Source organism: Notothenia coriiceps, unplaced genomic scaffold (genome assembly GCF_000735185.1).
Source record: "Notothenia coriiceps isolate Sejong01 unplaced genomic scaffold, NC01 NC01_scaffold00030207, whole genome shotgun sequence".
Taxonomy (NCBI): Eukaryota; Metazoa; Chordata; class Actinopteri; order Perciformes; family Nototheniidae; genus Notothenia; species Notothenia coriiceps.
In genome coordinates, this window is record NW_011362908.1 from 84,540 (window position 1) to 109,595 (window position 25,056).

Genomic DNA, 25,056 nt, shown 5'->3' on the forward strand with positions numbered 1-25,056 from the left:
TGTGTGTGTGTGTGTGTGTGGGGGGGGGGCATAACTTCCAACAGGAGTCATTTGGGTGGGCTCTTGGGAAAAAAGGTTGGGAACCCCTGACTTAAGGCTTACATACAGGTTTGCATTAAAGCATACAGAGTGCAAAAAACATTCATTCCCCACAAAGCCACATTAGCAGGACTCTTGTTCTGTCGGTATGAGAGCTAATTCACAGTAGCTCTTTGGGGACGCCAAGTACAACGCACAAATATACTGAGCAATGCTCCCATCAGTCACTCAAGAAAAGCATTATTTCTGTGAGGTTCTAATAAAATAAAAATATAGATAGCTAGTTAGACAGATCCATAGGATTTAAGAAAAGAGCTGGTATGACAAGAGAAAGAAAACTATCCCCAAAATGTATCAAAGAAGTTAAGAAGAAGAGGACTAAAATCTATTATAAAAAGGAATGCTCTGCTGTATATTTACTTGTTGTTTTAAGTTATTTTTAAATATAGAAAAGGTAATCAGATATAACAAGATTGATAGTGCTTGTCTTGAATACATTTATTTAAAGTAACAGTGCCCGGGATAAAAATGTAATTCTTACATGTCGAAGAGAAACATTTCACTCACCATCAAACTTTTTATGCCTGGAGACAAACGTCGTCCTCATGTTGTGGCTGCTGTTCTTGACCAAGTTCTCAAACTCCAGTTTGCTCTGCTGGTGGAGTTTGTCCTCCATCTCAGATGTGCAGCAGGTGTATCCCTGAGGACAGACACGCAGGTGCTCACCTGAGGGAGACAGAGACATGGAGGGCTTTCTTTTAATACACACATCACTGCCACAGGATTTGCTTTTTCAAAGGCTGAGCTGAGTCTTTGATCACAACTTTCCAGTGATTTTGGGACTCTCATCACTGAAGCTATCAAAGAGGGACAGACAAATGATAAAGAAGAACATTTGTCGGTACGCTGCTATCATGTGATACAGAAAGAAACCTGGGGGGGAGGGGGGTGAGCACAGCAGATTGTAGACACATTGACTTGGCATCACAGACTGCGTACACACAAAGCATCATCAGTGTCCATTTAGAGTCATGTTTCTGGCCACCGTAAGTGACAAAGTTCACTCTTCTTTTAGCTCTGTATTACTCCTGAAAGAAATACATCTTTAAGTGCTAATAGCTCCACTATATTTGCCAGTGACTTGCTTGCTGTGTATGTCTTCTTGTTGGTGCTGATCAGTAACAGTTTAGTGTACAGTGAAGTTACCAGAGCAAAGCTTAAATCAAAGCAAATGAGATCTGTGATGCCAAAACATCATGTAGTGATAATCTTCTCTTGGTTCTCAATCCTTCATACTACACTCATCACCCAGCCTTTAGAAGAAATCTTTGAATATTAGAATCACAGCTAGTGGACTCCAGTGCTTACAGCAAGCTTAGTGTAAACAAGTAGTTAACCCCGAATGTAATACAAATGTATACTGTATGTTGTTACTTGTTGTTAATTGTATATGCTGAGGCTGTGAGATCTCCACCACTGAGACTTCAGCTGCCATCTGGAAACAATGAAAACAATCTCAACAGCAAGCATTTTTTTGGAGATTTACTCAGGACAGGCCTCACCTAGATTACTTTCAAATGTAGTTTCCAATAAAAAGTATTTCAACACATCATCGTATGCAAAGCCAGGTACCAATATGGGTGAGTCACACTTGATGTGTTTTTGTTGACACTATTATGTTTTGCAGAGCCTTAAACTCTCTCATGTTTGTACATCATGAGCTTTTAATGTTTCAATATAACATTTAAAAAGAAACATTGTGAAATGCTTCTGGTGAACTAGTGTGCGTGTTCCGAGAAAGGACTCATCAGAGATGAATTGCATTGAGAGTTTCAAAATCCCATTTAAGTCTTTTAAAAAGCCTAAAGTTGAGTGGTTTCTCCAAGGATGATTACAACTATTGAACTTATACACCTATTAGACCAAATAAAGAGTGAACGGTATATATATAGTAAACAAATAACTAAGGGTATGAATCAGAACGAAAATGTACAGTAGTCAATATATAGAAAGATAGAAAATGTAAAACAGTATTTATTTGGCTTCAACTTTTGAAAGGCAGTAATCAGTAATGACCTCACACATCTGAAAACCCTCTCATTAAAAATAAACGGTTAGCCTCACATATGTGGAGTGTTCTCTTCATGTAAAAAGGGCATGAATTACATAAAGGAAAGATTGATGATTAAATTATAATATCAGCCGTAATGCCCAGCACTATCAGACACAAACCATGCTTTACCATTCATGCATCAAACACAATCTTTACCTCAAAGTGAAGCAGCACCAGGCAGGTGTGCTTTTTACTATCAGAGAGAGACATTTGAAAATAGAGAGAATGATTATTTGAGCCAGATAAAGCAGATTTTGGTAGCAACATTGTGTGGGTGCTGGCAAACCTTTGCTTGAGAAAATGTACAGTACACACACCAGGATGGGTTTAGGACAAGAGTTAATAGTTCAATAAGTGACATAACATGAAGACTTAAAACAAACCGGAAATCTGGGGAGAGCAGAAACCTTTGCTGAGGCTCTTCACAGACAATACCAGCAAACCTCACAAAGCTATCTGCAAGGATGAATGTGATAAATTATTTAAATATAAATATGCCAAGCTTATACATACACTTTAAAAACAATCAAATCACTGCCTAAGCTGTGTCTATACTCAAAATTGTTTTATTTTCCTGTAATTTCACTACGTTGGGTTTAAAGGGTCTTGAGGGCTCCGTCAATGTCTATTCGTCAGAAGATGAGACAGTTAAAAAACGTTTAAAAAATAAACAAACAATGGATGTGATTGAGGTTACTGTATGAACAATGAAACTAAGCTGGTCATAATGCATATTATGTTCTAACCGTTTGCATTCCTGGGCAGCAAAATGCTAAAGTTGTTTGGAAAGGCAGCAGTTTTACAAATCCTTGGGAAAGAAAATCACCCAGTTTGTGACTCCTTACTGAATCGTACGAATAGAGCAATTTGACTGCCATATACTCTCTGTATTATCTCTCTTCTGCTGCTCTATGTCTGAGAGGATACGATGTCATTATCAGAGGTAAAGAATAGAAGAATAAAACAAGTCTGGACAGCAGTTGCATGACACGGAGTTGGCATTTTCTGGCATTTTCTTCAAAGAAAAAGACATCACTATTATTAGAAGAAGGGACATAATCCCAGGAAGGATGCTTATGGTGGATTGTTTTTATAAAAATGAAAAATATCGACTTATTAATATTTATACTGCCCCTGAGGCAAAAAAAAAGTTACAATTATTCAGAAAACTTCGAGAGTTATTAACAGTGGGTTATAAAATTATATTAGGTGATGATCTTAATACAGTAACAGAAGACATAGATAAGTGTAGTACAGCTGTTTTTAAACTGAGGGCGGAAGGAAAGCTGTTGAAAGAAATCTGCAGCGATGCAGGCCTGATCGATGTCTGTCGCTCACTGAATCCCACTGGAATGGATTTCACGAGATATGACAAAACAACTAAAACCCGTATAGACAGGATTTATGTGTCGAATCACTTCTCTGTAACCAACTACAAAACAATCTTTAATAACTTTTCGGATCATCTTTTGGTCCAAACGTCATTATCCTCCGGAGCCCCTTCCACTAAGAGGCTTCTGGAAACTGAACACACAGTGCCTAAAAAATACTTGTGTCTAAACAGAACTAAAACTGGAAATAGAAAAAATAATACAATTGAGATGTTTAACAAACTCTTACATCAAATTATGGGAAACATAAAAAATGTGGTTAAAACGTTTTTTCAAATTTAAATGTAGAGAATTAAATAAAGCAAAAGGTTGCATGACACAATTGAGTCTCTCTCTTTCTATCACTCAACTTCTGAGAAAAAGACACATGAAATGGCTGTTGTTTCACCGGGGGTGGATGGGTGAAGAATAGACTCAGAATGTGAGACTTTTTTTGTATGGATCCTACTATACAATGCAGGCACTGACATTCCCACTGGTGTTCTGCATGCATATACAGTAAGGTATAGATGAAGGAGCTGTGCTTGGCTAATGAAACAAGGAGGATGCAGTATGTACGTGTTGGTACTCTCAAATGTGCTTAGTCCTTAATCAGTCCTTAGAGAGGAGCCAGGCCACAGTAATGAGGTGCACCATCAACAGCTCAACACCAACCCATTGTCTCCAGAGTATGCACAACCCTTCTGGCCACCGAGAAAAAGCTCTCTTAAAAAACATAAGATGAAATACACAAGATTTCCATTTTTTGATTATTTAAGACTCTTTTGTTCCTCCACTTAACAAAAATGCTGTAATCTTTTAGCAATGCACTTAGCAATGCATTCCTCGACTGTCACACATTGTTTCCACTCCGCGGAGACGCAACACTGTGATGATCTTTATTCCAAGCCGTGATCAGTTTAACACATGCCTGCAAAGAAAACCACATTGTGCAGTGTACACAGCTTATGGTAAGTGTTGCATGGGGGTATTATTAAAAAAAATTCATGAGGAAGATGTTTTTATAAATCTCTGTTTATCTTCTCAGGCGATGATCCTGTCACTGTTTCACTGTTTAACAATAATGAATGAATGTATTTCATATAGCACATTCTAAAACACAGTGAATTCACAAGACGCTTCACATGAAGGGGAAACGATCATAGGTTTAATTAATATAAATAACGTCAAGCCAAATAATAGGATAAATAAGATTAGAGACCAAATACTAAGAGACCCGAATGTAAATGGGAAACACACACGACCCTAGGGGAAGGCTTGACTTGGGGTCAGTTTCAAGGCACGCTTCAATTAGTTGACAAATGCCAAAGTAAACAGCTAATTTCAGCAGTGTTGATCGCGTTGCCCAGGATTGAAAATAGCAGTGTTTGAAACAATGCCAAAGAAAAAGTTTGGTACAAGAGTGGATGCTTTATTGGCATAATGATGGATAACTTGATATCAATGACATTTACTTGCTGGAATAGGAAGCTGTGCAACTCTGAAGTAAGTCAATTTCAATTTGAAGTTTCTGTTGAGGTTACAAATTGACTGAACTCGTTGAAGAACGTAGAACACCACTGTTGGCCACTAAAGGTTGCAGAAAAAGAAATAGAACAGAAATCAATAAAAAGGCAGAACTGTCCTATAGGTGCAAATGACAGCTGAAAGGAAATCCTGGTGCTTTTAGCTTTCATAGCTTGTACACCCCTCTGTTCCACTTCCAGTCTTTTTTTTGTATAAACAAATACTTTGACATATCCAACGTCAACAGTTTGAAGAAGGTGATGCTGCTGTTACATTAACGAAGATAAAATTGGATGTTGTGTGCAGAAGGCAGGGCAGGATTGTGAGCTGCATGTTTATGATTTTGTCACATTATTCCTTCTCCTCTTTGCTCAAATGTTTTTTTGATGGCTGCTTTCCACAATGCAGATACATAAACGAAGAGCAGAATGTAAATAGCAGTAAGGCCTAAATAATACACGACAAAAGTATTCAACAAATAAACTTTCCTGCAGATTTGTCCAGTGTCTTTCCACATTTTGAGCTCTGTGTTCCAAACCAATACAGACACAAACACCTACCATGGTGAACTTGGGGAACAAGTGTCACCAAATCTAGATGGGATTTTGGCTCACTAGACCATATCTGTCCCGTTCTAGTTGGCTGCTTTGCACCCAAGATGGAATTTGAAACCGAGCTGTCAATACACTGTACGCCTGTGAGATCACACAGTTCTGCTCAGACTCTCTCAAGCTGATAAACTTATAAGACTCAATCCATGCCAACGGAAATGGAGACGTAGGAGTGGACAAATAATCAAGCCAGGGATGTCTGTATGTGTAGGAAGTTGAGTTGCTTTAAAATACACTAGCAAAGATGAAGTAAACAAACCTATTGTAAATGCATTTTACAAATGTAGGATTTGCCTTGATGAATAAAGATAATTTAAATGAAATAAATCAATATTTAACAGCCAGCTAAACTCAATTACAATCTCTGTCTGTTAGGAACCTTGACAGACACTTGGACTCAAACGCACGATTCAAAAGAAAGTTTGTTCAAAAAAAGTCTTTACTTTGGAAAAGTATAAAGTTCAAACAAAAAATCACTCCTGAGAGGCAAAACGTAGCAAAGCAAATTACAAACTAAATAAACTTGACTATGGTCACAAAGTACAATAATCTCTTGGCGAGACAAGCTGGCTCTCTAAATGGAACAAGGCACAAGACGAACTGGCACAGGACAAAGGGAGACAGGACTATTTATACATGAGGTAAGGGGGAACAGGTGGAAACAATCAGGGGCGGGGCAGACGCTGACGATGGCGGGAAAACACACTAAGGGAGGAAGTAAGGGGACCTGAAATGAGAGACAAGAGGTAAGTACAAAAATAAAACAGGAAGTGCAATGACAGGACTAGACAGGTGAACAAAAAGACTTGACTAAAAATAAATCTAACCTGGGCTATGAACTAAACGTGAAACTATAACATGAACCTGATTAACATGACATGAATAATTTAGCAGACATGACGGGATGTTACACTGTCAAAGCAGTATGATGACACATTGTGATTTTAAATAGAGAACATGTGTTTTAGAGCCACTAAATACTGTTGAAGAACTATAGACATATCCATATTTGAGGAAATTACATACAACGAAGCTCCTTCAAAACAGATCATTATAAACATGGAAGTTATATTAAAACATTATATTTGGAATTTTAATTACTGAGAAAAATAACAACTCCAATAGATCCGTTTAAACGCCCACCTTAATAATACAATATTGCAGTTACTGCAGGTGAAAAAGACAAAAGCTTGAGTAAAGGATCGTGAAAAATCAGAGCTGTAAGATAGAGGAACTGGGAGGAAAAGGGTTTGTTCCTGACAAAACCAATGGCTGCAGGTGAAAAGGTTCAAGTGGGAACTCAAAAAACAGTCCTCATCTACGTTCCATCTGTCAAAAATGTTTTTTCTAATCTTTGCACATTTCTAAAAAGGCTTGGGTGCCACCCATTTTGTAACATGCCTCGTCTGTAAGCCTTTGACAAACAGGCGAAGGATGAAAGGGAGAGCAGAAAGTTGGTTTTAACTGCGTGAGCAGCAGAGAGGCACATACTGTATGCAAGCCAGGGGTGACAACACTGACAGAAGCGCTAATATATTAAAGAGGATACAAGTGTCACATCAGGTTCTCCATAAAGAGAAAAGCCTGCTTCCATTTAGATGTAAAACAACACAGCTGTATCTTAAACATTAGATCTGGCACATGTTTCCACATTCATGATTCATAACACTCCTAACCTGATCACAAATTCATGGATCGCAAAGACAGACCAGCACACACACATTCATAATGAATTATTTACTCACAGGTTTATCTATGACTTATGAGGAAATAGTTATGCAATCACTGTGAAAAAAACATGTGTAAAGGATTCCACTGATGTCTTTAGCCCAGCTTGTTCACTCTCTGCTTGTAGCTGCCTTGATCACAGATGTCAGAAGGCACTGCTGCAGATCTCTCCCTTTCAGAACAAGCTGATCAAAGATTTGAATGTATGCAATTACAGAAGCAAGGTAATTAAGGACAAATGCTAATCTTCTGGGATTTTACAGTGAAATGTTCTGGTATTAGTATAAATGTTTCCTAATCAAAAAGGATTGAAGCATAAGAAATGGTGTGCGGCTTACAAATGCAATCACACAGAAGTATGCGTAAGTATTCTTTGATGCGCAGATGTGTTTGGCTCCTCTGGATCACAATCTTCATGAACTGCGAAATATGATTGAAGCGTAGCATTGTAATAAAGTGAAATTTGCTCAGTAAAGTTACAGAGAATGTGCACATAGGCCAGCTCCATGTCGATGAATGGCTGGAGGGGAAATGGTAAGATGATGCCCACTGAAACATGCATCAGCCACATAGACAGGGCTGCCTTCAGACAAAGGCATTTCCCAAAATGTTACTTTAAGATGATTAAGTAAGACACATGTTTAACCGCAGATAGTCTGATCTGCTCTAAATAACGACGTCAGGGCTATATATATATAGGTCACTATCGGAGAGAGGATGGACCTGGAGGTATGATCATGCAGAGATTAAAGAGAAAAGAACTTCATGGGCTTCGCTTTATTCTCGACAGTTGCATTGTATTCAGCTTCAGTTCCCTTTGGCCTCATATCCCTTGATGGTAGAGAAGCATCTACTACTTTGAGGTTCACACGCAGGTAGCAGTCATGTCTAATATATAGGCATAAAGGATGGCACATCTCTGAAAGTGGTTCATTAAAATAGACAGCAGAGCCTACAGTTTATTAGGCAGCAAGCAATGTTAGAGTTCAACAGTTGCAGCAGATGCTCTGGTAAGATTTACAATTTAAAAGTCCCTTAGATGCATCACAGTGGGGGAAGGCCATGGAGGTTATTTGTTTGCCTCTTTTTGGTAAAAGCCGATTCAGTACAAAACTGTCCCATCAATATGATTAATAGTAAGATGGCTTCTAAAAAAATATGAAATCGTTTTTGGTTTGAGTCAGCATGTTCTGGATTTTGTTGTTGTTATTTAAATTGACTAATGTCACAGCAGGATTTGGAAAAACTTGTCCATGCTTTTATTTTCAGTAGATTCGACTACTGCAATGGTGTCCTCACAGGTCTCACTAAAATATCCCTTAGAAAGCTGCAGCTGATTCAGAACGCTGCTGCTCGAGTACTCACAAACACTAAAAGAGTGGATCACATCAGTCCAGTTCTGAAGTCTTTACACTGGCTTCCAGTCTGTCAAATAATTGATTATAAAGTACTGCTGCTGGTTTTTAAAGCACTAATGGTATATTAACGATCTCCTGCAGAAGTATGAAACGTCCAGGAGTCTCAGGTCCTCTGGATCGGGTCTGCTCTCTGTTACAAGAGTCAGAACTAAACATGGAGAAGCAACATTTAGTTTTTATTCCCCGACCATCTGGAACAAACTCCCTGAACCCTGCAGGTCAGCTGCAACTCTTAATACTTTTAAATCCAAACATATCTTTTTGATGCTGCATTTGAATGAGTAGTTCAAATGTAAACTGCAGTTTGGCTTTTATCCATGTATTTTATACCTGTTGGGTTCATTTTATTATCTTTGCTTTTTAATGCCTGTTTTTAAATGTCATTTTATAATGTGTTTCTATAATAATAATAATAATGTGTTTCTGCTGTATTTATTCTTAAATGTATTGTATTTTCATTTGTAAAGCACTTTGAATTGCCATGTGCTGAAAGGTGCTATATAAATAAACTTGCCTTGCCTAAAATCTCTCTGAAAGGCCTATTTCCATGAAACTAATTGACAGTGTATGAGATACACTACATTAGTGCACTCCAGAGAACAACTCAGTGGTTGTTCATCTATTACAGAAGGATAAAAAGGTTGGACATTCATTGTTTATTTTAATAAACTAAGATAAGACAATCCCACTGGAGAAAGTGGGTCCATTAAGTTATTATAAGTTATTTTATCTTCGTTTTAAGTACTGGAAGCACGCTAGAATGTTGTATTTCCCTGAACAAACTCTCATGTGGCATTAGGTATTGCAAGAGGCAGACGGTTTGGAGGACATGATGGCCTGCTGACCGAAACTTGAGCCATGTTGCTGTACTATAAGTTTCCTTCCATTACAAAAAGAAGAAAACTTAGAGGCAATAACAAGAAGAAAGGGGTGAAATATATTTTTTCCAGGGGAACATTGACTCAATTCAAAGCAAAACACTTTTCAAATCTTTGAGTAAAGTAGAGAGTAGGACCGTTGGGAGAGTAGGACCGTTGAGCACATGGACATAAAACCCATGTGTTTACTCAAAGATCGTTCTAGTTGTTTTTTTTGCTAAATGGCAGCCAGCAGGTGGGTCAGTGTATTGTGTTGTTGCGCTAAGGTTTGGGACCTCAATATTCACAAAGCACTGAGAAGAACTACGATTGGACTCAGTTACTTTGCCAATGCATGACAAGGCTTCAAAGGAGAATGCAGGAGAATCTTCAAAGCTGAAGCTTAGGACGTCCTAAGGCCAACACTTCAACATGGTAGATCAAGTTAAGTGAATATTTATACAATAATCAAAATAGAAAATGAAAGGTGTTAATGCCTCTTACTCTGAAAAGCTGAAGTTTGGAAACTAGCAGGAAATAAATACTCATGTATTTATATAAAAAATAAATCGACTAACTGTAACCTTTCAGCAAAATAACATCCGCCACAGGGTGGAGAATGAAGAAGCCCCTGAGCTAGACTTCATTTCTGTCCTGTTCTTTTCCAACAACAAACTGAGACTTTGGAAATATTCACAAGCTTCTGCTTCATGAAATACATTTTACTTTCATAAATCTTCATTATATCCTTGTGTTTCAATTGCATTTTGAGGCGCAGAGCTTGTTTCCAAATACCTTTGCTTCCATTGTCATTGTAAAGGGGCCAGTTTGCTCTAACTACTACAACAGAAGTGTTTGTTGGACCGTCCAATACCTTCAAAAACCTCCTCCATTTCACACTTATCTGACGTCAGAGAAATGTTTTAAAAATGTGAGCCATTGTCCCCAAGTTAAAACAATACCCCAACTCTCATGCTTCACATTAAACACTGTTGAGTTTAATGTCCAAATGAGTTTGGATGAGGTCAAAAGGTAATTCAAAAATACCCATCATCAAAAAGATACATATAGTAATTTCACTAGTTTACAATCTACTCGGGAGAATTAAAATGCTAAAAAGACTTTTTTCCACCTCCATCCCCCATACCAACATATGTTTCAGGGAAATATGAAAGTGCCAGAATATATCAGGGCAGCTGTGGGAAAAGAGTGGGTTCGATGCCCATGAAGGGTCTGTTGCCAGACAGTGTGATTAACTCCCAAAAGGATTCATTAGTCTACCTGGCCAAAGGGCAAAATGCATATGGGCCATGCCATCTGGTACATCCCTTGACCACTCTTGCCAGCATTTATAAAGTGAGGACATCCTCGCCAGATATTTCAGACGAACAAGCCAACGGATCAGATCAGAAGGAGGACAAATATTCACCCAAGCTGAAAATGAATACAAAGGTGTAGTGATGCAGTAATTGCTATTCATTTCTGAAAATGTGTCATCTATTGTACTCTGAGCTGGTGAGTATAATTCAAAGTGTGTTCCCCTGACAACTTTTTACAATGACTAGCCTTAAAGTGTAGGGTATACAGAAGCGTTATTCTTGTAAATCCACATTTGAATCTGGTTAAAGAATCTTAGACTGTTGCCTGCAGAGGCTCATAGCAGAGTAAAGCTCAGTAACACAGCAGCACCATCTTGAATGAATCACTTTTATTATCATTGATCCACCACCAGATTCAAGCTCAGTCTCATTGAGAACTGCCTCTGGAATATTGCCCCCTGTCTGCTCTTATAGTCTGGCTGTAACAGAGACTTATTGCCTTCAAATGAGGGCAGAGGCCTGCAGAAGCACATCAGCATTCTGGATATTTCTATTCATTCAATTTAGTTTTCTTGAGCCAGGTCTCAGACGATATCCATAATTCAGTTGGTTTGTAACCCAGTTTCCTTGTTTTTAACATTGATTATTTCCAAACTCATCACTTGCTTTAGTATACAGATTGAAATACCCAGAGTGAAACACACAGCAGATTCACAGTCAAACTCAGACATAGAAGGAAGTGCTTTCTTTCAACACCATTACAATCAAAGTTTTGTTTTAATTCTTTAAATATCTATGATTTAAGAGTTATTGTTGTATACTTTTAAACTTAAATGCACAAACTTAAACATTTTTAATTAGTTTGCTGCTGGTTCAAAAAAACTGAATTAACATTTCATATGCCTTTAAAATCATAGAAAAACTAAAGCAGGCCTTTTTTTTTTCTTAAGCACCAATACATATATCACTGACTTCCTTAATGTAATAATTGTGATGCATTTTTGATTTGGGTAATCATCAGACAATCCTAACAGATTATAATTGTCATGAAGTGAGATGATTTGTAACAAACATCTATATGTCAATTACAAGACAATTACATTTGTCAAACATCACAGGTCTTTATTATTACTATGTTATGATAAAATGTATTAACTATTAGTCATACAACCCAGACCCTCAAGGTTGATGTGAATAATGTATTTTATAATTATGCAGTTTGTGAAATCCCATTTCCTTGTTAAGTTAAATGCACCAAACACTTGTAATTATTTTTCTGAGGAAGCTCTTCTAATGCCTTTAAGATATATAAGTATAGGCACATCTTGGTTTAATGCTTACTGACTACTAGATACCATGGAAATAGCCACATACTGTTTATAACTAAGTATATACTCACAAGTTATATCCTATGGTTATATCACATTACCATTTTATTTTCACACTCAGTCTTTGTGTGAATTCCTGTGTGACACTAAATAAATTCAAAGGAACATTTGAAAATGATTTTGTTGTTGTTGTTCTAAAAGGTATGTTACAGTCCCTTAGGAGATTTCAGTTCCTTTTTGTGAATTTAAGCGCATTTATGCTATTGAGAAGTGGCAAAATATGGGTACAATTAATTAATATCATGACATTTGCCTTAACTACAGCAATAAAATCCAGGTAAGAAATAAGATAAAAAAGATAAATCCAGGTAGATTAATCTGACCATGAGAGGACGGGTAAAGTTAGAAATGAAGCGAAATGACAGACCTTGAGAGAGTTGATCTTTTTACTTTCCCTCTGCTCTCTTTGGACTCAATGCCACAGCCAAGTTTAACACACTGGACACTCAATGCTAAAAGGCTGGCTGAGCCTCTGCTCCCTGTGAAAGGTTGACACCACTATCTTTGAGATCTATTGACTCAGGTTCGCTTAGGTCCCTCACACGTTCTGGGCCATGACTGTCCTTTCTCTATTTAGGCTGCGGCACATTAAAGGGCCCTTTATTCAGCTGATATGACCTAGATTAGAGGGCAAAAGGGGGTAAATTACACAAATAGAATTAAAGGTTGTTGACAGATGGGAGACAGTGTAAACTATGTAAGGTTTTATGGAAGGTAAAAAAAAAGCTTTGAGGAATAAAAGGTAAAGTAGGAAGGTACTAGTGTCAGCAGAATACACCAGATGGTATGTTCTGTTTAAAGGTTAACTTACAATCTGCATAATGAAGGATTCATATAATCAGAGGCATCCTGGGAGTATTGGGACGACGTCTTCCTCTAAAAACATCTAAGTTGTATTTTATACATGCAAAGCTAAAGTAGGCTACCAACTGTCAGACAACTCTCTTGGTGCTTTTTACTTTCTATGATGAACTACATCATATCAGTGTATCCTGCAGTCCATTCTACTACAGACATGTAGTTCAGAAATGAAAAATAATGACCATTACAGTGATGTATGACCTCATAAAAATGACTGTATATTTGTTATGGTGCTTGGGTTAAGAAATGACTATAGGTAATTCAACTTTAAAGCATGTCACTTTGTTTGAGAGAGATCTTATGTTGAGGTTTTAAATAATGATCTTCAAGGAATGTGTTTTTTCTCCTGCGAGAAATGTAGATAGACACTTTAAACATAAAGCCAAACAATGGAGATGAATATAATGTGAAAACTGTATTCCTCTTCTATGCCATTTATGACATTATCATGAGGCAATAAAACATCACCAAATCAATATTTAAGATGTTTTACAAGCAAGTCAACACACTTTCTTAGTAGTTATAACTTGTCAACAGGAATTACCAAATTGGAAGTCAACTCAATTACTGTGTTATATCACATCTGTCTGCATGTTGAAGTGGGAAAAATGCATCAAGCTCGATTGATCTCACCGCTGCTCTGCCATCTGGATCTCCTCTCCATCACCCAAATCACCCACTTTCAACTACTTCCACTGGGGCTTGGGACCCAAATTGAATATGTCCAAACAAGATGACACAGATAATTCCCACAATCTCCCCAACCATATGTTACCTCATTTGGAAGCAGCTAAAATATTTTCTAACTTTGAAATCAATTCCAGAGTTGGAGCAATGCTTGACAGTAATAGATACAAAATATATATATGGTTGGGTGAAGCACCAAGGTAAAGCTTAATGCTCTCATTTATATCAAGCTAAAGCTCATAGTTGTATGCTCTTTGCAATTCAATGTCACCCCTCCTTTTATTATGAAGTGCGGTCTGTGTGTGTTTGAAACATGACTATTTTTATCACAATTAACTGTGGTTCCCATCAATTTAGCGTGACAGCATGGCAGCAGCATAACAAGAAGATTATTAGTCTTTAAATATATATATATTGTGCAACAAAATGTTGTTACAAAGGGGACAAAATACAGGTTCTGGGATTTAAATCCCAAGGGGAAAAAATGTATTTTTTTGTCTTCCAAAAAATAAACTGTTTCAAGTTTCCCCAAAGATGATAGGCGCTGGAGGCTTTCCATTTTGTGCACAACGGCAGAACCTGTCCGTGTCTGTGCTGAAGAACCATGAGGGCTTAATGAGAAGCTATTATTATCTATTTTCCAAGTTGGAAATAAGAAAAAGGCAAGACCTTAAATGGTAGGAAAATGGTCAAATTAAAATGTTCCGAGTGCAAACAAAAACTGGCTTTTTAAACGCAGACCAAATCTTCTGTGAGTACAGGATGCATCCCCAATATCCAATAAACATATCCAAACTCATGTTCAAAGCGGTAGATATCAAGTTTTCCATTAATCGTAGTCAGGCAACTTAAAATAATCTTTGAAATCTGATAAGCGCTCACCTGCTGCACTTAGTCCCTCTGATTTACAGGTTGGAGCACTCACATTAACATTTTAATAAACCTCCCATCTGACAATTACATTCTGGCTAATTTTAACTTCAAACCTCTGCAGATATTTGACTACTGTATATATCTAGTAAAGCCAGTATGCATGTTACCAGGTTAGATGGTAAATGTCAAAGGTGAGCCATCGGACAAGTCATCACCAATCCAGCTGAGCTTTTGGCCCCTGGCTCCAGTCATGCATGCAGTCTATCAAAGCAGACCTATAATCTGTATATCTTCATACCTCGGTCATGGGTAATGCCTGTGAACAATTTTCACGGTATATATGTTTTGTATGTGGAAATGAGAACATTAGAATGTCTGTATTACACTATTGGGAGGGGTGTTATACACATTCTCATATAGAGTAAAACATATACAGTACTGTATATAAATATACATCAAAAAGTTAACCAATAAATAAAGCGTGAAAATCATGTAAAATGTATCTCTTAAAATATGTAATTGTGGATTAAGGGTGTAAACAAGCAGATAGCAGTGGATATGAACATGCAGCCTTGTCCAATCTTGATTTATAAAAAAGTGTTTATTCAAACTGATATCAATTAATAAACCTAATCAAATTCCAATGAGCCTGCTGCATGTGACATAGAAAGAGGAGCCACATTGGAATGGCTGGTTGAATCACATGTTTTCTGAGCTAGGCAGCACACAAATAACGGACTGGGTTGTTTTGTGTCAGGGCTGGTGAGCACTCTAAAAGAGTGAGTTGTTCATAAAATGTACCCAAAACATGTAAAGTTGTAGTTTATTAAGAAAGAAATCATGAAATGTTCAGATGATAGAGGCCATTTTAACAAAAATATTGCAAACCATTCATCAATTATCTAAATGGTTGCGGATTATTTTTCTGTGGATCAACCAATAAATTGTTGCCGCTCTAAATGACTGTAATGTATTTCATTTCATCACACCTGCTCTCCATTAGAGGCTACAGTAGGAGGGAAAAGGAGGAGACATGCGGAGAGGTTAAAGCCTTGCTCTCGTGCTCTGGATTCAGCATGGTGCATGATTCATACCAAACACAACAGCTGGTGGTCTGAAGAGCCCGAGGTAGAGCCCCAGGGTGCGAGATGACCAGCCCACTCATTTACCAGCAGCTTACACAGGGGACAGGAAACAGCGGGGTTCTTGGAGCAGGGGACGAGGCTGGCTTCTTTTCAGATTCTAGCACCCTGCAGGAGCCAAAGAACGAGGACTCGCCAAGAAGCATCACAATGGCAGATGTTTCATTTCACACATGAAGAAATTCAGGGGGCCAAAAGATGTAAACACCTGGCTCATTAACCCATCCATTTCAATAACCCTTGCAACTCCTTGGCAACGGGCCTTGGATTTATAGAACTGGCCCTCTGAGGTATGAAAATATTCTTTCTCAAGCCTCATCGAGATCCTCAGAAAGACTCCTCTTCAGATATTAAGGTTATATGAGCTTGTCACATTTTCCATGACAGCGTTGCTCCCTGGAGATGCACTATGTGGCCTCATTCAAGTCAGTGGTGTGAGCCTAGTGAGCCTGGATATATTTTCCTGCAAGTTCGCTCTATGCTTTCATCTCACAAGGATAGGTGATTTAAATGAACAGTTGGGTCATCCCGCTGTTCTTCTTTAGTTCTAGAGGTCCTCCTACAAGCAAAATTAACCCTGTAATTAAATGCTGCACACATTGTTCAAGCTCATCCAGCATCTAAATAAGCATTTTCTATTTGAATTCTGTCCACCGCTTTTGCCCTTTTCTCCATCATATTGTGTTGGTTATGTTTTATTTGAGTCGATAAAAGAATCAATCATCATCAAATCATTTTTGCCCACACAGATTACTGAGTAAAAAGGATCACAGCGCCTAAACCAGAGAAAAAGGGAAATGAGGCGACACAGTGTGAAGGAACAAAGGGCAGACCTCTGAAACATGCAGGAGTGTCATTAAACCCCCCAAGGCATTGTTTAATGTTATAATTAAAGCCCAGCAATGTGACCTAGGGTTAAGATCAGCCCTCTGCATTTTTAGCATTAACATAAAAAATAATAACGATCTCCAATTAGTCACTCCGCCTCAAAGCCGCCAACCAGATCACACTAAACTGGGTCATGAACTCATGTAATCAGTATAAATGTCCTAATTTATAACTAGAACAACATGCGTTTTGTGTTTGTCTCGTCCTGGCTAACAACTACGGCTCTTTGAAAACATATTGTGCCAAAATCTGTTTACTTTTAGGGGTGTTGCAAGGTTGGCACTGAGGTGTGATTTTTTTCTTCTTACTTGGGGAGCCATTTTTCTTTATTCACTTGAGAGAGCCAGTCATGCAGTAGGAACTCTCTTGTTGCGCCCACTGCAACCCTGCTGTCAGGACATTATTGGACTTGAATGTAACTTTAGTGATTGCTCAGTTTAGGTAAACATTCCTACTGTGAAGCACACAGTAAATTGAGTTGGAATAGTTTTCCTATTGATGAATGTTATTATGACTTACATCTCATCTGATTAGAAATGAGAGAATCAGTAGTAACACACAACTTTATACAGGCAGCTTACTGAGAGCACAAAGCCCATGTTCTCTGTATCTCTGAATCTCCTAAACTGAACCCTTACTGAACTTCTACTATTACAAGGCAAAAGATAACACAGAAGCACCCACACAGTATCAGAGCCAGAAATGCCTAAATCCAGTGATGCTACATGCACACTGTATTAAAATTAAGATCCATATTCCAGTTATGAAAATAGTCTGTTAGGGTAGATACTATGTAAATAACTTTCCCATAAATATTTCCCATTTACACACCCAGCGTCAGCAAATGCATTCATATGCCCCAATACACAATGTGTATCTATGGTTCTATGAATCCTAGGCTATGACCACAAGAGATGATGTGCAGTAACCGGATCTCTACGTCTCTAACCATCAAGAAGCATGACAGCCACAAGGAGTCTCACTTTCTAGGTGTGGCTCTGCCTACACTGGAGAAGATGAGACTTATACTTTGGGTTGTGAAGTACAAGGCAATGTCACTTCCGTCTAAAGGACAAAATGAATGTACTTACTCAGTTCATAGAATAAGAAAACTACAAAAATATATATAACAAATGGATCCCCTGAATGAAGCCAAACTTGAATAAATTGATGCCAAACAGAACAGGGATGTCTATGAATCCATTTGTCACACAACTAGTTTTTTCTCTAAACGTAGTGACAATTTTGCACTGGAATACATTTCTATGAACATGGCCCTGTAGTTTAAGAGTGTCAAAAGGTTGCCGACAAATGCATTATTTACTTCTGCAGAAAAATTGGAGATTGGTTAAAACTACAGAGTGCCAAACTGTTTAAGGGAAACCAGCCATTTACCACAGGACCTTACATAAAGGTTGACTTTGTTTGGTTTTTTTGTATGTTTTTCAGATGCATTTTCCTCCTAATTTTAATTAAAACTGGTAAGAGTGAGAAATGTTACTCTATCCCAATATTGAATGTTCTGCTTCACAACTAAAGGTATAACTATATTTAGAGTCATGAACGATATTCATAGGCCTTAAAGTTAGCCCTTGATGTACTGCTGTGGTTTTGTTTGTACAAAAAAATGTCTGCATGTTCGAGCCTCTGCACTATTGATTTTGATACATCAAAAGCACCCCTGTGGTTTCGCAACCGTGAAACCACCACAGAGGCCTTTTAAGGGGTAGCAACTGTCAACCTTCAATGTTTCTTAAACACAACAACAGTGTCATTGTCAAATGTGTAATGCCACTGCCACACCGTTGTCTACGTTTGTTGACAGAGTCTGATGTTTCCATGACAAGTTTGGCAAGCCATGTTTATCTTTGCTTAATGCTTGTTTACTTCTAAATCTCTGAGGGGCGGCTTATTTAGCAAATTACCTCAGCCATGTGTACTTGACTGTGTCTGAAAAACAAAAACAAAAAGTCCCCAGTGTGAAATGGATTTGCATCCTTGACACCTCGATATGACATACCCCTGTGGGTTTTCCCAAAAGCACTGTGTGGTGCTCATCTCTCTGAGCCCTATCAGCGGTGTCAAGCTTGGGACTTCTATTCAGAGACTAACCTCTGGAGGCAAGACGTCTCTGTGGGCAAACAGAAAGACCATAACCATAAAGAACGCCTTGGTTTGCTAACATACGTAATATATAATGGTACTAGGAAAACCACAAACACCCTCTTGGCTAGAATGTAAAAATATAAGTGATTAGTGTTGTCTGTGTAGTCAAAAGTAGCTGTAAATGGCATAAGGTCAATCCGAAGGGTCTCCCTTACATACACATTAGAATGCAGGCTGACCTGTAATCATTAATATACCAACTATTCTCACATATCGACAATGAAGTGACAATGTGCCCCCCAGCCCCCTGCACACCACCATCACCTTCTGACACAGCAATCCTCAGGGAATCACTTCTACCAGCAGAGCATTATCACATGTGACTTTTCCTTCTGTTAGCTCCTCTGATGTATTTTTCTTTAACTACTGTATTTACTAGATAAGCCCAGTCGAATTGCCTCTCTTCTCCTTTTGTAGAAACCGGTATAAAAGGCAGCATGTATCAAATACTTCTGTGCAACAAAAACAGCGAGTCAGACCACTAATCCCTAAAGTTCAGATGGATTACATTCTACCTGGCTCCCTCTTGTATTCCTCACAGAGTTACCGCTCAAGTCATTTTCAACACATGGTTACTCAAGGATGCTCTCCATGCCTTTATGCTCTGGGCTTACTGGGTACATTTGTTTATTTTCTTTCCTATTTCCTGTGCTCTAAATTCTAATCCCTCAACATAATGTACAATCACTTCCATCCATAGACTCCTTGCTGTTATTTTCCAGTTCCTCTCATGGCGTGATAAGGTAGAGATCCTTAATCCTACCCTCCATTACTGATGTAGGCCAGTTGATTAAAAACAGGAAAAAGTGCAATAGCAGTCTCCTACAAGAGCGGAGGCTTTTCACACCATACATGGTGCTGAGGGCTGCCAGGAGCCTGCAGACCATATGTATCTCAGGCAGGAGCGTCTGCAGAGGATTGACACATTCTTCAGGTCAAAACAACTGTCAGATATTTTCATTTACCAAATTTGACAAAAGGTAACAGCTGGTTGATTCACATTGAAACACATTTAGATGTGTCATGCATATAACACTTTTGTCATTTTCTTTCACAATATAGAGATGCAAAATAAATAATAATCAGCAAAGTGAGGCCAAACTGTGGCGCGCACACACACACACACACACACACACACACACACACACACACACACACACACACACACACACACACACACACACACACACACACACACACACACACACACACACACACACACACACACACACACACACACACACACACACACACACACACACACACACACACCTCCCTCACATCTCATTAACGGTTCTCTCTGAAGATGTATACAGGCTGGCAAGAGACTTATTTCCAATTTGGCAGAGCCAAGAGCATCTTAATGGGCTTTGGAAAAAAATGCCCTACAGAATTTTTATATGAATATTTGCTAGGCAAGGGCTTTTAGAGTGGTATTCCCACACTTTCACTAAAGGTCTCATGTCATTCCATTATATAGTGATTAGGCATCTGGCTGCCAACACATCTAAATTCAACTCCCTAATGTATTTTGCATACCAACCCTGCATGTAAAGTGTATTCAAATGAATCAGTGCAACAAACAGACTATTAATTACATTATTTTGCAAACATGCAAAACACCTAAACAACCCATAGACCATCTATAGATTTCTTATGTCATATAGTTTCATTATCAATTCCTGACAGAAATGAGGAGACAGCTTTTAGATGTGTACTGTATAGTTTATTGCTAAGTAGCTTCAAACCAGAAATGCTGATTTCTTCAACATAATCTTAAGGGAGCTCATAATAATAAACTTTACTTAGACTTAAATAATGTACAAGTTCAACCAATTAAGGCCCTCAACTTGTACTTCAGATTAAACAAAATGGTCTTTAACCTCGCTTTAAAAAACAAATATGTTTGAAGATTATTTTTTTTTAAAGTTTTAATTGAGTATAAAGTATATTTTAGGAAGCCTTGAAATAATATTACTCTCAAATTTAAATAATTATTGTAAGATTTTTCTTTTAAAAGCTGCAGTAATGTCTGTGTCAAGAAACAACTCAACATTAATAGTGCCACATACAGACATTAACAGTACAAACAGCAAAGATTTCCCGTATCTGGGTTCTGTTCATGATAATTGTTGAACTGCATGCAAGTTACCACCAGCAAAACGCTGATCACAGTGATAAGCAAGCAGAGGGTTGACTTGCAGGAATTCACAAGAGGACAATGTATTCAGGGTGTGTAACAGTTAATAACTGTTCTGTTAAAGAGAAATCAAATAATATTCTTTAAAGTACATGAACCCCAAAGGTAATTGTTATTCTTGAGAAAGGAAATATAAGACGCGGGCACGGCATAAATGGGAACAGCAGCACATCAAGTGATTTTGTTTCAAAGACGAAGCAAAGAGCTGAGTCCACCCATGAGAATCCCGAGCGCTCTCTGTAAGTAGATGTTGATATTAACAGCAAAGCCTCGGAGCAAGAGCTCCCTGGAAGGGACTGACTGAAGCATTCAGGAGCCGTTGTGTTTATGAACAAAGGGCTGACAATCAGGCAGCATTGTGTGCATGACACTATAACTAACGTCTGACACATGCACACGAGGGGTGATCTTCACAGGCAGGCTGTTTTGTTGGCTGACTGCTGTGTAAAACACCAGGCAGGCGATGGTACATTGACAACACAAGAGTGGAGGAATCATACGCTCGTCCTGGAAGGGCTTTAATGAAGCTGTCCACCAGCCAGTTATAGACATTTTCAGCAGTGTGTTTCAGCACCAGCACTCTATTCTTCCAACACTAACTGAGTGAAATCTAGTCTAAAGCTATGTACAATTTTTCTTACTGGCCTCTACCTCCCACCAATCCTGTAATATAAACCATCTGAGGCATTAAAAAGTCCTTAGGCAAAAAGAGAAAGTAGCACTCTTTAATCAATTAAGTGGACAGTATGGTTGACCTCTAACCCAGTCAGCTAACTTCACCAATTACAGTATGTCTGCATCCGTGCCAAAGAGTTATTCCAATCCCAGAATAAACTATGTTTGATAACAATTTGCCAAGCACAGCAGCGAGTCTGACAGAAGTGTTCTACTGCTGAGCGTGCAGCACATCTCTTCACGGTGAAACCACACGCGGCAATCTGACTTGTCTCAATGCAGCGGAAGACTGTACACTGAATGTTTCTGATTTCTACCAACGTGTGATTGTGAAGGTTTATTTTAAGCCCTGCCACCCTATGACTGAAAAGAAGAACACATTTGGTGGTTATGTTTTTCGATTAACATCCGTCTTCCAACAACAACATTAGATAAAAAAGAGAGCATACAGAAATGACCTAGCCTCCTGGTGTAATCCTTAAAAAGATCAATGTGGGGTTTCTGCTCTGATGGTTTACCAGGTACTTTATTATCTGGATACGTTTTATGGAGCCCGTGAGACATATTCAGACACTGTTACAATTCAATAATTGATGGCCTGAAGAGTTTAGATAGTAGCTGTGCAAATATGCTTATTCAAAAGTGAATGGAAAAAACTTCTATTGAGAATTCCATCAACAAACACACATTAATAATACGGGATTTTCTAAAGGAATCATTAGAATAATTATTGATTTTATTTAAGTTTTTTGAGATTTATGTTAAATTCAAGTTATACATTGGGTTTAATCATTTGTCTAATATATTTTCATACTGTATGGTCAAACTAACATCTTTGTGTGTTGTCCCTTTAATAAGCTTTGCTTGTCAGCTGCTGTCTTAAAAATGTGTTTATGCAAATGGGAGCTTTTCAACCTGAGGTATGGCCACCTCTGCAGAGGGACTAAACCGTGTTTAGTATCTGGAGGCAGAGCGATAGCATTACATGAAGGAGTGATGAATGCTAACGCTGTACAGGAAGCTCTCCACACGTTCGTATTAGCATAGCTAATTAGGCATAATTGAGTGTTTTTACTAGCATCTCTTGAGGCCGTATATCTAACTTCTGTTGTATTTATGCAAGGTTATTTGGAGGCAACAAGATTTAATTACACACAGTGTAGAGGCTGTACTTCATTGTAGTTAGGATTTGATCACTGCCCCGAAAAACATGTTGGTCTATAATGGCCAGCAGACCTCTGTCTTTGACTTCAAGTCGCTGGTCCAAGTAGACAAATGTTACACAAGAAAGACAGATAAAAAAAAAATGACATAGTGTTATAAAAATGTGAAAGTATTTCCAAATAATTGTGAAAAGATTGTCTGACACATTCTGAGTTATTGCGTTGATAAATAAAACCCGTTCAGTGCTCCCGAGGGGTGAAGGCCAAAAAAGAACTCACTGTGCTCAAATACTGGAATGCTACATTGTTTTACTCAAATAAGAATGATTAAACTAAATAAAAACAGCTGCCTAAGTTAAGGCCAAAATCTTGAACAAACGTTGAAATAATCAAATGGGATCAAAACATAATCCAAATACAAAGCAACAATTGTGAAATAAACCATGTGCATGTTCCAGTACATCAGGGGACTCTTAATTATCATTCCTTTCAGAGAAGACATCCTGCAATGCTTGAACATATTATGGGTTGGTTATCTTACAATCCAACTTACAAAGTTGGATTAAAAAACAAAGCACCACTTTACAACACTGATGACCAAAAGGAAAAAGGACAATGTCAGAATCTGCTGTGTCTGTGTAGCCTGTACACTGTCAAATCATGAAACAAATGATGTGAAAATAACAGAACAGGAGCACTAGTTTGAAAGCATATCATGTAAGTGATTAGAAAGCCTCTGAACATTTCAGCTCTTACAACAGTATATGTGTTTATATTTGAGTAGACGGCTGAAATGTCTCCCTCTGAGGTGAGGCTGAATATACAGTACGGTGCTTCCGGAGCAGAACAAGTATGCTACAAAGTTTGTATTGTTTCTGATGAAGATCCTGTTCTCGTCTGAATTTTCTGAGCTTACAAATCGTCATATTTGTGTCTACATTATAGCAACTTACAGCAACATTGTGTAAAAAGGTCTTACTATTCAATATGGCACGACATTGAAAATGTGCTACATGGACTTGAAATTGGTGTGTGATGTATTCGCAATGCGAGGAACACACACATGCTCAATCAGTAACAAAACTATCAGATTCCCATCAAGCCAAAACCCTGTTAAAGCACATAAGGCAGCTCTATGATCATTACTGTCTGATACTGCCATTACCAATTCAGTATCTCTATTTTGACTAACAGGCAAAAGAAGGATTAACTTCAGGCCTCTCTGCTTTCCCTCTCATGAAGCTGACTATGTTTACTGACTAATCTGCTTTCCTGCTTTGACCATAAATGTGATTACCACCACACAAGAGATAATAAAACCCCATATCTCTGCTGTACCAAAGCACATGAATTAAAACCTAAGCTTTAGCCTTGAGGAATATCGAAAAGAAGAAGAATAAGGAAAAAGAAACCCTCAGCAAAAGGAGTATTTTGTGCTGAGTGCATACAGCCCCCTACTGGTAAACAGCACTCACTCTTTAGCCAAGCACCACATAACAAGCTCCATGATCTTCTGTTGAATGCGTGCAACAGGTATGAAGCTACTTCCAAAACATATCTACTGAGGTTGCATTATTTGTCACTAAGTAAATATTCCACTGTCTCTATTTAAGCAGCATTAATTAGGAATGATGTTTAAAGTAAATTACATAGATCCCACATGTTACTCTTGGGCTGTTAATCCTGATGTTTAATGGACTATTGATCAATGAATAACCTCTTGGTAAACCCACTTATTTGAGGAAAGGAATAATAATTTGTTATGGTGAAAAGTAATGTGGGTTTTATCTGTGAAAGTGCAAATTAAGTTTATGGGCTATTAGCACTTTCAGTTTGGCCTCTAAAGTGTTACAGTTAAAACACCTAAATACAAATATTAAACATATGAGAATGGATATATGGATACCTAGTAAGCAATATTACAGGATAATTATTTGAACTTCATACTGATTTGTCAATCCAGTGCTTGATGTCTACTTACTTAGTGGCTATAAAATGCAACTTGCTGTGACTCTACATAGGTAGTGGACC

General features: G+C 38.1%; 1 protein-coding gene across 1 annotated transcript in view; it reads right to left on the reverse strand.

Moving 5' to 3' along the window:
- The window catches only part of LOC104959279 (glypican-6-like), a gene marked incomplete at its 3' end in the record, with an annotated part of 104,973 nt that overhangs the window by 79,010 nt on the left and 907 nt on the right, over positions 1-25,056 (reverse strand). Inside the window, exon 2 of the mRNA XM_010787143.1 lies at positions 607-765. Coding sequence (XP_010785445.1) covers positions 607-765 — 159 coding nt within the window. The remainder of the gene's footprint in view (positions 1-606; positions 766-25,056) is intronic.